Source organism: Pan paniscus, chromosome 8, assembly GCF_029289425.2.
Source record: "Pan paniscus chromosome 8, NHGRI_mPanPan1-v2.0_pri, whole genome shotgun sequence".
Classification (NCBI taxonomy): Eukaryota; Metazoa; Chordata; class Mammalia; order Primates; family Hominidae; genus Pan; species Pan paniscus.
The window spans coordinates 59314928-59331311 of NC_073257.2; the positions used below are offsets into that span (position 1 = coordinate 59314928).

General features: G+C 38.7%; 3 protein-coding genes across 3 annotated transcripts in view; all 3 read left to right on the forward strand.

Moving 5' to 3' along the window:
• LOC100969124 (anthrax toxin receptor-like) overlaps positions 1-16384 on the forward strand; it is a 748177-nt gene that overhangs the window by 319601 nt on the left and 412192 nt on the right.
• Positions 1-16384, forward strand: part of LOC103784056 (shieldin complex subunit 2) — a 42377-nt gene that overhangs the window by 3776 nt on the left and 22217 nt on the right. Inside the window, 1 exon segment of the mRNA XM_034930427.3 lies at positions 3782-3889. Coding sequence (XP_034786318.2) covers positions 3782-3889 — 108 coding nt within the window.
• LOC129393206 (GTP-binding protein Rheb-like) lies at positions 13362-15377 on the forward strand. The gene has a single exon (XM_055092745.2). The coding sequence runs from the start codon at positions 13551-13553 to the stop codon at positions 14103-14105; it is 555 nt and encodes a 184-aa protein (XP_054948720.1). The 5' UTR covers positions 13362-13550; the 3' UTR covers positions 14106-15377.

Consider the following 16384-nt stretch of genomic DNA (forward strand, 5'->3'; position numbering starts at 1 on the left):
AATATTTAATTTTTTTTTTTTTTTGAGACAGTCTTGCTCTGTCACCCAGGCTGGAGCGCAGTGGCACAATCTTGACTCACTGCAACCTCCGCCTCCTGGATGCAGGTGATTCTCCTGCCTCAGCCTCTGGAGTAGCTGAGATTACAGGTGCAAGCCACCATGCCTGGCTAATTTTTGTATTTTTAGTAGAGACGGGGTTTCACCATGTTGGCCGGGCTGGTTTCGAACTCCTGTCCTCAGGTGATCTGCCCACCTCGCCCTCCCAAAATGCTAGGATTACAAGTGTGAGCCACCGTGCCTGGCCAGAATATGTTTTCACCGAACATATCTAACATTGTGTTACGTGTTCTTTGTTGATTTAAAATTGACACATGGTGTATTAGAGCAGGAGGAAGTTGATTAAGCTTAATAAAATATCTAAAGAAAGAATGTGATACAGAGGAGGTATTTAGAAAAATAAAACTTCGAAGCAATATTGATAGTCCTACCAAATAGTTTACAGGAGGAATGAGAACCTTAGCTAATGTACCTTGGTGTTCCTGTAGGATTGTCAAGTACAATCTTTTTTTTTTTTTTGAGACGGAGTCTGGCTCTGGCACCCAGGCTGGAGTGCAGTGGCGCGATGTCTGCTCACTGCAAGCTCCGCCTCTCGGGTTCACGCCATTCTCCTGCCTCAGCCTCCCGAATAGCTGGGACTACAGGCGCCTGCCACCGCGCGCGGCTAATTTTTTTGTATTTTTAGTAGAGACAGGGTTTCACTGTGTTAGCCAGGATGGTCTCGATATCCTCACCTCGTGATCCGCCCGCCTCGGCCTCCCAAAGTGCTGGGATTACAGGCGTGAGCCACCGCGCCGGGCCGAGTACAATCTTTTATAAAGAGGTAAACACAAAATTGTAGTGAACAGGCTTAGCATAGCCACATCCCACTGGCAGTATTAGCTAATATTATTTATATGTGATTATATTATTGGAGGTTCAATTCACCTAACTCCCTCTGTTCTGATTCAGTGCTTGCTGAATACCTCTTTGCTTGTGATTTGGCTTTCTAGTTGTAGAGCTGCCCACAGCATGAGAACAGGCTGAAATACTGTTTTTTTTGGGCAATTAATGCCTCATTGTAAATGAAAAAAAAATGTTTTTTTTCTTTAATTTGTTTCATTAATTGATTTAGTATGAGCTTATGTTGCAGAGCTGAAATCTAGTTTTGGAGTGTTAACAAAATTAAGTTTCCCAGACTGTAAAAGAGGGCTGGATCCTGGACCATGGTCATTTTACCGAGGCAATTAATGTCAGCAGGGACCTCTCAGGGGCCTTTTCCTTTTTCCTAGGTAGGTGTAAACTCAACTCTGCAATCTCTGTATTTTTTCCTAACATCTCTATAGTTGTTAACGACTAGGTAACATTCCTTCTGGTGGCTGTAATGCAATTTACTTAACCATTTTCCTATTATAAGACATTTAGATGATTTCTATGAACATTTTTTTAAAAAATCAGATTTTTTTGGTCTTTTTAAGAAAAAGAGGATCTAGTTCACCGATTTCTGAATAAGTTTCTTTTGTGTGGAACAGATGGAAATGTTGGGAAGAAAAAGAAATCTACACTTTTCTGTTGTCCTAATGAGGCAGTGAACTTAGTTGGATAGCTTGGGTAGTTCATACTACCTATTGATATATACCCACAAACAGAAATCTTCCTTTTTTTTTTTTTTTTTTTTGTTGTCCTAATGAGGCAGTGAACTTAGTTGGATAGCTTGGGTAGTTCATACTACCTATTGATATATACCCACAAACAGAAATCTTCCTTTTTTTTTTTTTTTTTTTTGAGATGGAGTCTTGCTCTGTTGCCCAGGCTGGAGTGCAGTGGCGTGATCTCGACTCACTGCAACCTCTGCCTCCTGGGTTCAAGTGATTCTCCTGCCTCAGCCTCCCAAGTAGCTGGGACTACAGGAGCCCGCCACCACGCCTGACTAATTTTTGTATTTTTAGTAGAGACAGGGTTTCACCATATTGGCCGGGCTGGTCTCAAACTCCTGACCTTGTGATCTGCCCACCTCGGCCTCCCAAAGTTCTGGGATTACAGGAGTGAGCCACCGCGCCCGGCCCAAACTGAAAAATTTGAAGTAACAGATGTATTCCAGACCTTGTTGAATACCAACACAGTAGACAGTTTGCTATTATAACTTCTAGCAATAGAATGAAGAGATGCCAAAAATAAGGATTACCTAAGGGAGACTACTGACTAGAATTAGAAGAAGATGGGAGGCTTAACATGGAAACCACAGTGTTTAAAGGACAAACAGAATAAGGACTAGGAGCTGGGGCATGTCAGTGAGAGGGTAGGAAGGAGCCAGGAGGCCAGGGCGGTCTACCCATCCCCTCCATGCACCACTAGTGATTACCATGTCACTAATCCAACATAGGCTTCACAGTCCTAGCTTTCAGAATGCTCTCCTTGAAATTTCTTGTCTTTTCCTTTTTTCTGAAGAACATGCATCCTGAATGTTGGATCATGAAAAGTCTTGAATGCTGTACTAGCTCTTCCTGGCTAGGCAGTGGGGAACCACTGTTTTTTAGTAAGTCACCTGAACTCATTAATGCTCTGATATATGACTCGCCTGAACTCATTAATGCTCTGATAAATGACTCATTAGCATTGTAAGAAATGGGTTGCAGGCGGGACAAGCACCTGTTGGGAGGGAAAGGAATGTGTAATGTAAAACAGTAGTAGTGGTGGGGCATGGGCACATTTAAGCAGCAGAGGGGTAGGTGGGGGCTGGTGGCAAGGAGTGGGAAGGGAGAGGCAAGATGACTTCAGATTTTAGTTTACTTGATTAGCATCATAGCGTCAACAAATGAGTTGGGCGCTATGAAAGGAAAAGCAGATTTGGACATTGCTGAGTTTGGGGAGCCAATGGAATATCCAGGTGGGAATTTCCATTAGGCAGTTGTAGATAAAAGGTTCAAAAGCTGAGGAAAGAGTCTGGAATCTAAATCTGTAAGTAATCACTTGGAATTTATACATCCTTGGTTTTCTTTCCTATTATCTCTAAATTATTTCACTATTGTTAATATATGTTTATACCTCTGACACTGTATGCTGCTTAGATCCTGCCTTAGAGATAGCTCCCTTCCCCTCTTTCTCTTTACAGCTCACACGTTTTGCTCTACCTACAATTGTTTCTACCTGTTGGTATGTTTAGTTCTACCTGATTCTACTCTATCCATCTTAGATATACAGCTCTCTCTTTCCAATTGGAAAATGTTCCCTACCTCCAAAGTCTTTCACTTTTAACTTATGTGGAAGATAATTATCGTGCTATTTAGGGAAAAATAATCAAGTGTGTTAAGAATGCCTTATATTCAGATATATTTATAGTAGAAGGGACCAGTGCATACTGAATATTATTACTCTCCTAGGCACTACGGCTTTGGAACCACTACTTTGCCTTCTGGTCCTAAAAAAATTATTTTTGATGTATCAGAAATATACATGATAACATTTTCCTTATGTAAATAAAAACTATTAAACCTTTTTTATATAGAGCAGTGGACTTCCATACTGCTATCATTTGAATATAAAGAAGCAATTTTGTTAATTTACCTAGATTTAGATTTTAGATTTGCTGTTTTGTCATTTCTTGCCCTTAGGCAGGTTATTTAACCTATTTGATCTCTAGTTGCTTGGTATATGGGAGGCATGCATAATATTTTGCTGTGACTAGTAGGTTAACCACATTGTGAAGGAATTTATGGCATGATCAGAATGTTTTTTCTCTCTCTAGATGTTGTTATTCATGAGGACCAATGGATTGGTGAGACAGTACTACAATCAACATTTAGCAGTCAGTTATTAAATCTTGGGAGTTATTCATCTATTCAGCCTGAAGAATGTAAGGCACATTTTAAATGAAGTAATGTATTAGTGTTTAAAGTATAAAAACATACTAGGAAAGATTAGGGTTAAAATGGTTCTTTTACAAAATGTTTTCTAAACAGTTGGAGAGTATTGGTTTCTTTTCATTAGTAAGAATGAAAATAGAATTTTAAGAAATGAACTTGTACATTGTAAATCACATTTATTTTAAGAAGTATTGGGTCTCATGTTTCGTTTTCTTAGGCTGTCAGTATAGTGGTGGTTCTTCACCTTTTAGGGAGTCAGAGACCTCTTTGAGAATCTATAGACCATTTCTCCAGAAAACTGGACTTATGTAGATAGGCACAAAATTTTGCTTATAATTCTAAAGCATTCCATGGACCTCTGAAGTTCTTCTGTGGAACTTCTGAGCCTCTGATTAAGAATCCTTGAGGTAATAAAAATGTATTGGTCTCGTATTCAGACAGCTGTGGTTTGAATCCTTATTCTCCTGTCTACCACTGCTAAGAAAAGCTATCTTTCTTCTTTAATGTCTAGTTTTCTCTTCTTTAAAAGAAGCTGTTTAATGAGGAAACTAGCAGCTATCTCCTCCTCTAGGAAATAAAATAACATAAAAAAAAGAAAGAAAACAAAGTAAGGGAAACAGTATAAACTTGTGGTTTTGGTCACTGGACTCAGATAGACCAGGATTTGAATCCTGGCCCTCTTACTTCCAGTCTTTGTCTTTAGGCAAGTTATTTCACTTCACTATACCTTTATCTCCTTTTCTGTGAAATGGAGATAAAAATACGTATATACCTTATAGGGTTGTTATGAAGATTAAGTGAGAAAATGAATATAAGATGTTGAACCTGCACATAATGTAGTAGTAACATAGTAATATTAGAGGGAGAAATAATAAGCTAGCAAAATATATTTGATAAAATGCTGAAATATCATACAAGAAAATAGCTAGAGAAATATACTGATTATACAAGAAGATAACTGGAATAATAGGAAAGTTATAGGATGTATATGGAAGATAGAGCATGGAATTTCAATCTTTGAATTCTTAAAGAAAGGCAGAGCAAGTAGAAGGGAAGAGCAACAATTAGAATAACAAGAACTGTGTTTGGAATGGGCAAGGTTTCATTATATACTAGGGTGGCCCATCAGCAGAAAACCAACTCTGACATATTTCATAGACAACTCAAATAGAGTTCTTCATCTATCCAATATATATTAATTATGTGTTGACATTATTTCAGGAACTGTGTTTACTGTACACTGGGGGTACAATGGTGCCTGTCCTCCTGGAGCTTATGTTCTCATGTGGAAGACAGACCAAAAAAAATGAATGAAACAGACATATAAGTAAAATATTTGCAGGTGATAATGAGTGCTATGAAGGAAACTAACAAAGGGTTAAGATACAGAATGCCATGGTTCTAGTTGAGAAGGATTGATCATGGAGTAGAATCAGGGTTAGGAAGTTGTTACAATAGCTGCAGTTGAGAGATAATGGGAGGCCAGTGGAGCTAAAGAGCTGAGATATATTTGTAAATAGAGTTGATAGGATTTTCTGATGATGTGGGTCTGGGGATCAGGGAAGAGGGACAATCTACTGCTACTGGATTACTGGTTTAAGTAACTAGGTAGCCTTTATTGGGAAAGACTGAGAGGGAACTGGTTTGTGGGGAAAAGGGCTATGTTTCAAGGCATGTTAAGTTTTAGATATCTTTGAGATATTCAAGTGGAAATGTCATATAAGAACTGGAAACAAAGTTCAGGACTCAGAAGACAGGTTTAAAATTAAGAGGCAAATTTTAGAGTTATTAGCATACAGATAATATTTCAAATTTAAAAGTTTTTAAAATATTATCTGTATAATTATAGAATCACAGGGGATTGCAAAAATAATACATAAAGTCCCATGAACTCTTCTTCTAGCTTCTCCCAATGGTGATATCTTATATAACTTTAGTACAATATCAACAACAGGAAATCAACATTTGTATAATACTGTTAACTAGTAATATACTAGGATACTTTCCCTTTCAGTATCAATAAATATAGTATCAGCCTGGCACAGTGGCTTATGCCTGTAATCCCAGCACTCTGGGTGGCTGAGGCAGGAGGATTACTTGGGCCCAGGAGCTCGACACCAGCCTGGATGATATGGTGAAACCTCATCTCTACTAAAAATATGGAAAAATTAGCCAGGTGTAGTGGTGCACACCTGTAGTTACAGCTACTGGGGAGGCTTAAGTGGGAAAGAAAGTTGAGGCTGCAGTGAGCCATGATTGTACCACAGCACTTCTGCCTGGGTGACCAGAGTCAGACCTTGTCTCAAAAAAAATTTTTTTCTTAAATAAATAAATATAGCATCAATACAGCATTATAATATGATTAATACTATATCAATAAAATAGATACTTAGTCCTAATGCCAATGTCTTATTTAATAGAAAAGCACTCGAGGCATTGTCATTAAAACCAGGAAAAAGATAAGGATGTCCACTATCTCTGCAACTATTCATCTTATACTAGAATTATCAGCTAATGCACTTAGACAAGAAGAGGCATCTGGTCTGGTGCGGTGGCTCACGCCTGTAATCCCAGCACTTTGAGAGGCCAAGGTGGGCGGATCACTTGAGGCCAGGAGTTTGGGACCAGCCTGGCCAACATAGCAAAACCCTGTCTGTACTAAAAAGATGAAAAATTAGCCAGGTGTGGTGGTGCATGCCTGTGGTCCCAGCTACTCAGGAGGCTGAGGCATGAGAATTGCCTGAACCTAGGAGGTGGAGGTTGCAGTGAGCACCACTACACTGCACTGCAGCCTGAGCGACAGAGCGAGATTCTGTCTCCAAAAAAAAAAAGAAAGAAGAGGCATTTGAACATTTGAATGGATAAAGAAGAATGAAAATTATCTCTATTTACAAATGCTCTGATAACATACCTGAAAACTCCAGGGAATCAAAGTTAAAACAAATTTAAATAATAAGATAATTCAATGATATAACAGGATGCAAAATTAATGTTAAAAAATATCATTAGGCTGAGTGCAGTGGTTTGCGTCTGTAATTCTAGCCCTTTGGGAGATGAAAGTGGGTGGACAGCTTCAGCCCAGGAATTCAAGACCAGCCTGGGCTACAAAAAAGAAAAAGAAAAAGAAAAAGAAAAAAAAGCTGGGTGTGGTGGCACACACCTGTGGTCCCAGCTGTTTGGGAGGCTGAGGTAAAAGGATTGCTTGAGCCCAGGCTGGGGGATGAGGTTGCAGTGAGCTGTGATTGCACCACTGTACTTCAGCCTGGGCAACAGAGCAAGGCCCTGTCTCAAAAAAAAATAATAATAATAGTAATTAGACTTAATATACACAAATAATAAACAGAGGGCATAATGATAGTGAAAAACTCATTTACTATAGTAATAAAGAAGATAGTTCAAAATACAGTTAACAAGAAATATGCAAAGCCTATATGAGGAAAAAATTTAAACACTCCAGAAAGAAATGAAGACATGAATAAATGGAAAGACATCCCCTGTTCTTGGATAGGATGACTCAACATTATAATGATGTCAGTTCTTCCTAAGTTAATATGTAAATTCAATGTAGTTCCAATGAAAATATATATGTTGTGGCATATAAAAGTTGATACTAAAGCTCATATGGGAAAACAGAATGCAAGAATAGCTAGGAAAAGACTGACAAAGGAAAACTACAGAGGAGGGGAACTAGCTTTACCAGATGTTAAAACATACTATAAAGCCTCTGTAATTAAAACAGTGAAGTACTGATGCATGAATAGACAAGTAGACCAGTGGAACAGAGTAAGAAGATTAGAATTAGACCCACCTATATATAGCAATTTAATATATGACAAAGATAGTATCTGGAATCAGTGAGATAAAAGCTAACTTCTTAATAAATGGTGCTGAGACAACTGGGTAGCCATTTGGAAAAAAGGGAAAATTGGACACATATCTCCCAACAAACAGTAATAAACACCATATGGATTAATAGTCTAAATGTAAAAAATAAAATCATGCAACAACAAGAAGGAAACCTGAATGAATCCTCTGTAATCTTGGTGTAGGGAAAGGCTTTTTCTTAATATTACTCAGAATCCAGGGGCAGTAGAAGACAAACTGATACATTTTACTATAGAAAAATAAATTTTGCATAACCAAAACACTATAAACAAAGTCAAAAGACAACTGACAAACTTGGAGAAAATATTTGTAGCATACAACAAAAGGCTAATATCCCTAATATATAAAGAACTTTTAAACCTTGAGTGACAAAGGGTGTGGTTGTTCACACTGGTAATCATAGCATTTTGGAAAGCTGAGGTGGGAGAATCACTTGAGCTCAGGAGTTTGAGTCCAGCCTGGGCAACATAGTGAGACCCTGTCTCTACAAAAAGTCAAAAAATTAGCCAGGTGTGGTGGTGCATGCCTATGGTCCCAGCTACGTAGGAGGCTGAGGCAGGAGGATTGTTTGAGCCCAGGAGGTTGAGGCTGCAGTGAGCTGTATTCATGCCACTGCACTCTAGCCTGGCGAAAGGGAAAATGTGAAAAAGAGATGAACAGTCAATTTTCAAAAAAAGATATAAAAATGGCTATCAAATATAACTTATTAGAGAAATTCAAATTAAAACTACATGGAGATACCATTTCTCACCTATCAGATTGGCAAAATTTAAAAAAAAAGCACATTCTGTTGGCGCAACTGTGAGGTAATGTGCCCTCTTATACATTGGTGGTAGGAATGCAAATTGCTACAACCCTTTTGAAGGGATATTTGGCAATATCTAACAAAATTACATATGTACTTAGCTTTCAACCTAGCAATCCCACTTCTAGGAATCTACCCTGAAGCTACACCTCCAACAATATGAAAATACATATCACAAGGTTATTCATTGCAGTATTGTTTATAATTGCAAAATATATAGGAGAATGATTCACTAAGTTATGGTACATTCACATAGTGGAACACTATGTACTATGCAGCTGTACAAAAAGAATGAAAAAGATCTCTACGAACTGATATGGAGTGATTCCCAGGACATACTGTTATGTGAAAACATAAGCCCCCCAAAACTGTATGTAGTATGCTGTCCTTCCTGTAAGAAGGAATGGAGGAATAAGAAAATACCTCTGTTTATTTGTGGAAAGAAAATGCAGGAAGGATAAACCAGAAACTAAAGAGATTGGTCACCTACAGGGGGCACGTAGGAGAGGGGTGGAAGAAAGTGGGGAATGGGAACAGGATAGCAGGGGTCAGGAGGAAGTGACACTAACAAATGAATGTATTATTGTTACAAATGAACCTAATATTGTTACAAATGAATAAAATAACTACACAGAAGGGGGTGGGGAAGAAAAGAACAAACCTAAGTAGCTGTGGAAAAGAGTATATTGACTGGATTCTATAAGGCTAATGACAGAAAGGACTGTACATAAATGCTGTAATCTAGTTAGAAATATGTTTCTCAAAGGGGAATGGCTTAGCAATAACCTTATGTACATACTAGAATGAACAAATGAGTACATAGATTGTAGATAAGGAAAGCTGGATTTCTCACTGTTGGAGAAAGAAATTATAAACAAGGGAAGCTTAAAACGAACCAGAGGTATTGTTATAAACTGAGGATTTTTAATATAGATAAATGGATACAGAAATATAGGCATGTGTATATGGGTGGGATAGTACACATACATAAACATCTCCTAGTTCTGTCCATTGAGCGAGCACAGCACAGATGCAGTTACTCCCCAGTAATAATGAGCATACCTGGTGCCCAGATCTTCGTCTGTAAACATTTTCTTTTCTTTTCTTTTTTTTTTTTTTTTTTGAGATGGACTCTTGTTCTGTCACCCAGGCTGGAGTGCAGTGGCGTGATCTTGGCTCACTGCAACCTCTGCCTCCTGGGTTCGAGCAATTCTCCTGCTTCAGCCTCCCAAGTAGCTGGGACTACAGGTACGTGCCACCATGCCCAGATAATTTTTGTATTTTTAGTAGAGATGGGGTTTCACCATGTTGGCCAGGCTGGTCTTGAACTCCTGACCTCAAATGATCTGCCCACTTTGGCCTCCCAAAGTGCTGAGATTGCACGTGTGAGCCACCGTGCCCGGCCTCTCTTTTTTTTTGAGACAGGGTCTGGCTCTGTTGCCCAGGCTAGAGTACAGTGGTGCGATCTCGGCTTACTCCAACTTCCGCCTCCTGGGCTCAAGCCAGCCTCCCACTTCAGCCTTCCAAGTAGCTGGTACCATAGGTGTGCACTACCACGCCTGGCTAATTTTTGTATTTCTTGTAGAGACTGGATTTCACCATGTTGCTCTGGCTGGTCTCGGACTCCTGGGCTTCAGCAGTCCACCCATCTTGGCCTCCCAAAATGCTGGGATTACAGGTGTGAGCCATTGTGCCTGGCCAACATAGTTCTCTAATGAAAGGAACCAGCTCTGCTAAAAGTGGTTGATTACAGGACTGGGTCAGGGCAAATTCAGGATAAGCCTGGAAGTCTAGTGGTGCCAGACAAGACATGTTGAAATAATGCAAGAGCCAACCTGAAGGAACACCTACTGGCTAAAGCTGAAGCAATTTGAGTAAGAAAATAATGATAGTATTGGATTAGAACCCATAGATTAAAATCTTTACAAATCCTTACTGATATAAAGATATATTTATTTCATTAACTAACCAGAGGGGAAGAGAGAGCTCTTCCTTCCAATGGAATTCCAATTAATAAATCTGAGAGAAAAGAAAAAAAAATAGAGAATTACTGGCCATGCTCAGTGGTTCATGCCTATAATCCCAGCACTTTGGGAGGCTGAGGCAGGTGGATGGCTTGAGCCCAGGAGTTTGAGACCAGCCTGGGCAACATGGCAAAACCCCGTCTCTACAAAAAATAGAAAAATTAACCAGGTTTGGAGGTGTGCCCCTATGGTCCCAGCTATTCGGGAGGCTGAGGTGGGAGGTTTGATTGATCCCAGGAGGTTGAGGCTGCAGTGAGCCATGATCATGCCACTGCACTTCAGCCTGGGCAACAGAGTGAGACTCTGTCTCAAGAAAAAAAAAAAAATACAAAACACAAAAATAGAGAATTACCATCAGGCAGAGATCACAATAATAAATACTGCACCGACACAAATGCACTGATAGATGCTAAAATTAGTAGGTGAAAGTCTGAGGAGAGAGAGCATTGCATAGTCTCAAAGTATCTCCCCAAGATACCAGCTTACTAGAGGGAAAATAATAAATTTATAAGAAAACTCTTCAGACACCAAGTTAACTGAGTGATTGGGGTAAATATCACCAGTAATAAGATGTATGGTATAATAAATTCTTTGATATTATCCATTGAGAAGGATCCACCATATTTTTTGTGGAATTGCCAAAAATGCATAACTTCATTCCAATCATAAAACACTGGAGAAACCCAAAGGGAAGGACGTTTTACTAAATAATTGATCAGGATTCTTCATAAGTGTCAAGGTAATGAAAAAGAAAAGACTGAGAAACTCTTATAGACTAGAGGAGACCAAAGAGAAATAACAACTAAATGTGAAGTGGGATCTTGGATGAAATCCTACATAGAAAAAGCATATTAATAGGAGAATTGGTAAAATTTAAATAACATCTACATTTTAATTAACAATATTTAATTAACGTTAGTTTCCTGTTTAAGATAATTTATAATATGTGAGATGCCCACATTAGTCGACATAGTGAGGAATATAAGGGAACTCTGTACTATTTTTGCAACTTTTTTGTAAGTCTTACATTAGTTCAAAACAGAGTTTTTAAAAGAGCTGTATACGATCATCTCAATAGGTACAAAGAAAGCTTTTGATAAAATTCAACACCTGTTCATTAGGAATAGAATAAAATTTTCCTTAACTTCATAAAGAGTGTCTTTAGAAAACCCAGAACAATTATCATCCTAATTGGAAAAATATTAGAAGCATTCCTTTTAAAATTCAGGAATATGACTAGGATACTACTATTACTACTTTTCTTCAACACCATATTAGAGTTATTAACCAGTGCAGTAAACATGGAAAAATAGATATGTAAAGATTGGAAAGGTAGAAATAAAACTGCCATTATTATAGATGGTTTACATACCTTTTCCCTCTGAAAACTACAAACAAATTATTAGAAATAATGTGAAAATTTAGCAAAGTAGCTGGATATAAGATTAACATACAAAAGTCAATCACATTTCTAGAGTAGAGCGACTAACAATAACAAAGGAAGCTGCCATTGACAACAATATTATTTTGTACTAATAGTAATAAATGTAACAAAGTATGTGGAAGACCTAAAAAAGGAAAAATTTTTAAATGAAGAAAAACTAACAAAGAATGAAATAAACCTATACTTTATTCATTAATTGGAAGATTTAACATTGTGAAGATTTCAGTTCTTTTCAAGTTGATTTGTAAATTCAGTGCATGTTCAATAAAAATCCTCGTAAGATTTCAAGGGCGCAGTGGCTCATGCCTGTAATGCCAGCACTTTGGGAGGCCAAGGTAGGAGGATCTCTTGAGGCAAAGAGTTAAAGACCAATAAGATTTTCATGTAATTTGATAAGATTATATGATATTTATGTAGAAGAGTAAGTGGTTGAAAACAGCAGGGCATTTTAAGAAGAAAAGCAGGGAAGAATAATTTACCCTATCAGCTATCAAGACTTAGTATTAACCTATAGTAACTGAGATGGTGTGGTTTTGCCCAGTTGAAGTCAGTTAAATTTTAATTTTGAGATTTCTGTAAAAGATACAAGTTTAGTCTTTTATTATGTATATTTGAAGGTGTTACATTTTGGAAAGTGTGTGTGTATGAATGATAGCTAAATGACTTCTAAGTAAAATTCAGCATATCTTGTAGATGTTGATAGAATAGAAGGGGAAGGAATGTTTTGAAATAATGAAAATAACATGGTATGCAAATGCTTTGCAAGAGATTTGGGAAATGTAGATATCTCTGGTTTTAAGGATGATCTAGATTCAAGTAATAGTTCAGTAATTTCATAAAACTCTTATGACAAAATTGTGGATGGAGAATATTCTATGAATCCCCTAGAGAGTTTCAGGTTTTTGTAGAATGATGTGAAAAATCTTGAACTAATTAGATAATCTTTAGAAGTTACTTCACAATCTTTGTTTTTACACATACACAGGAATTTATGGTGCTTTATTTTTTACAGGTTAGTAGCTAAATAAAGTATATTCTAAAGTTTTTTATTGATGTAGGGAAATGGCTACCAGTGGACATTTTGAGAATATTGCAGTTGTTTTTCTTCTGAAAGAGTAAACCGGGTCATGACGCAGCGAGTTTCAGTCGTGGGGGCATCGCGGCGTCCCCTTTTTTTGCCTTTAAAGTAAAACGTCGCCCCGACGCACCCCCCGCGTATTTCGGGGGGCGGAGGCGGCGGGCCACGGCGCGAAGAGGGGCGGTGCTGACGCCAGCCGGTCACGTGGGCGTGTTGTGGCGGGGAGGGGCGCCGCCGCGCGGTCGGTTCCGGGCGGCTGGGAGCGCGCGAGCTAGCGAGCTAGAGGCAGCCGCGCCCGCCGCCGCCCCTGCTCCGTATGCCGCTCTCTCCCGGCGCGGCCGCCGCCGATCACAGCAGCAGGAGCCGCCGCCGCCGCGGTTGATGTGGTTGGGCCGGGGCTGAGGAGGCCGCCAAGATGCCGCAGTCCAAGTCTCGGAAGATCGCGATCCTGGGCTACCGGTCTGTGGGGAAATCCTCATTGACGATTCAATTTGTTGAAGGCCAATTTGTGAACTCCTACGATCCAACCATAGAAAACACTTTTACAAAGTTGATCACAGTAAATGGACAAGAATATCATCTTCAACTTGTAGACACAGCCGGGCAAGATGAATATTCTATCTTTCCTCAGACATACTCCATAGATATTAATGGCTATATTCTTGTGTATTCTGTTACATCAATCAAAAGTTTTGAAGTGATTAAAGTTATCCATGGCAAATTGTTGGATATGGTGGGGAAAGTACAAATACCTATTATGTTGGTTGGGAATAAGAAAGACCTGCATATGGAAAGGGTGATCAGTTATGAAGAAGGGAAAGCTTTGGCAGAATCTTGGAATGCAGCTTTTTTGGAATCTTCTGCTAAAGAAAATCAGACTGCTGTTGATGTTTTTCGAGGGATAATTTTGGAGGCAGAAAAAATGGACGGGGCAGCTTCACAAGGCAAGTCTTCATGCTCGGTAATGTGATTCTGCTGCAAAGCCTGAGGACACTGGGAATATATTCTACCTGAAGAAGCAAACTGCCCGTTCTCCTTGAAGATAAACTATGCTTCTTTTTTCTTCTGTTAACCTGAAAGATATCATTTGGGTCAGAGCTCCCCTCCCTTCAGATTATGTTAACTCTGAGTCTGTCCAAATGAGTTCACTTCCATTTTCAAATTTTAAGCAATCATATTTTCAATTTATATATTGTATTTCTTAATATTATGACCAAGAATTTTATCGGCATTAATTTTTCAGTGTAGTTTGTTGTTTAAAATAATGTAATCATCAAAATGATGCATATTGTTACACTACTATTAACTAGGCTTCAATATATCAGTGTTTATTTCATTGTGTTAAATGTATACTTGTAAATAAAATAGCTGCAAACCTCAAAAGAAAAACAAAAACAAACACAAACAAACAAAAAAGAGTAAACCAATTTGGTTACTCATTTTACCAATTTGGTTTTGATTTTGCAAGTGGTTACAACTCATGAGAGGATTCTTATTTTTGATCAATATATTGTGTTTTTGGAAAGGACTTCTGGGAAATAATTATGATGAAGCCCTCGAGCAATTGCAACAAAACCAAAAATTGAAAAGTGGGACTTAATAATACTTTTTTAAAATTTATTTTTTAGAGACAGGATCTCACTCTGTTACCCAGGCTGGAGTGCAGTGGCCTGATCATGGCTCACTGCAGCCTCAATCTCCCAGGCTCAAGAGATTCTTCTACCTCAGCCTCCTGAGTAGCTGGGACTACAGGTGCATGCCCCCATGCCCAGCTAATTTTTGTATTTTTTGTAGAGACTAGGTTTTGTCATGTTGCCCAAGCTGGCCTTGAATTCCTGAGCTCAAGCGATCCTCTTGTCTTAGCCTCCCAAAGTGCTGGAATTACATGTGTGAGCCACCACTCCCAGCCCCAGAACAACTATTATTAAAAAGTCAAAAAACGACAGATGTTGGTAGGCTGTGTAGAAAAGGAAATGCTTATACACTGTTGGTGGGAATGTAAATTAGTTCAGCCGCTGTTGAAAACAGTTTGGGGTTTTCTCAAAGAAGTTAAAACTGAACTATGATTTGACCCAGCAATCCCATTACTAGGTATATATCCAAAAGAAAACAAATTGTTCTACCAAAAAGACATAAGCACTTGAATATTCATTGTAGCACTATTCACAGTAGCAAAGTCATGCAATCAACCTAGGTGGCCATCAGTGGAGGATTGAATAAAGAAAATGTGGTACATATACACCATGGAATTCTACGCAGCCATAAAAAGCAATGAAATCAGGATGGTGTGGTGGCTCATGCCTGTAATTCCCACACTTTGACAGGCTGAGGCAGGCAGATTGCTTGAGTCCAGGAGTTTGAGACCAGCCTGGGCAAGGTGGCAAAACCCTGTCTCTACAAAAAATACAAAAAAATTAGCTAGGTGTGGTGGTGCACACCTGTGGCCCCAGCTATTTGGGAGGCTGAAGTGGGAGGATCACCTGAGCCCAGGAGTGGAGTTTACAGTGAGCTGAGATTGTGCCACTGCATTCCAGCCTGGGCAACAGAGTGACACCTTGTCTCAAATAAATAAATAAATAAATAAATAAATAAATAAATAAATTGCAGCAACACAGATGCAGTTGGAGGCAATTATCCTAAGTGAATTGAGGGAGGAACAGGAAACCAAATAACATGTATTCTCACTTATAAGTGGGAGCTAAACACTGGCTACTCATGGACATAGAGGTGGCAACAATACACACTGGGGACTACTAGAGGGAGAGGGTTGAAAAACTACCTGTTGGGTACTGTGCTCAGTACCTGGGTGACAGGATCACTTGTACCCCAAAGTTCAGTATCACGCAGTATTCCCAGGTAACAGACCTGCACATGTACACCCAAATCTAAAGTAAAAGTTGAAAAGAAAAGACTTCTATTCTTTCATCTTTATAGTGAGGTGTTACATGTTTTACAAACCTAGTTCTGATAATATGACAGGAATATAAATTTATCTTGAATATTATTAAATACATAAGTCAAAGATCAACACAATGTTTCCATGAGGTAGACTTTTTTTGGAATCTAAATAACCATGTATTTCCATGTAAATTTTTATGAATCAGGGACAAATATATAATTTGATGTCAGAGATGTTTTTGTTCCCCAAAAGCTCTATCTTGTTCATGAAAAACGAAGCCCAGAGAAGTTATGTACAAGTTCACAGAGCTTATTATTGACAAAACCAGAATTTGAATACAACTCTTCTGA

Excerpts from the sequence above, each read along its gene's own strand:
- LOC129393206 (XM_055092745.2), top strand. The coding sequence starts at position 13,551 with ATGCCGCAGTCCAAGTCTCGGAAGATCGCGATCCTGGGCTACCGGTCT.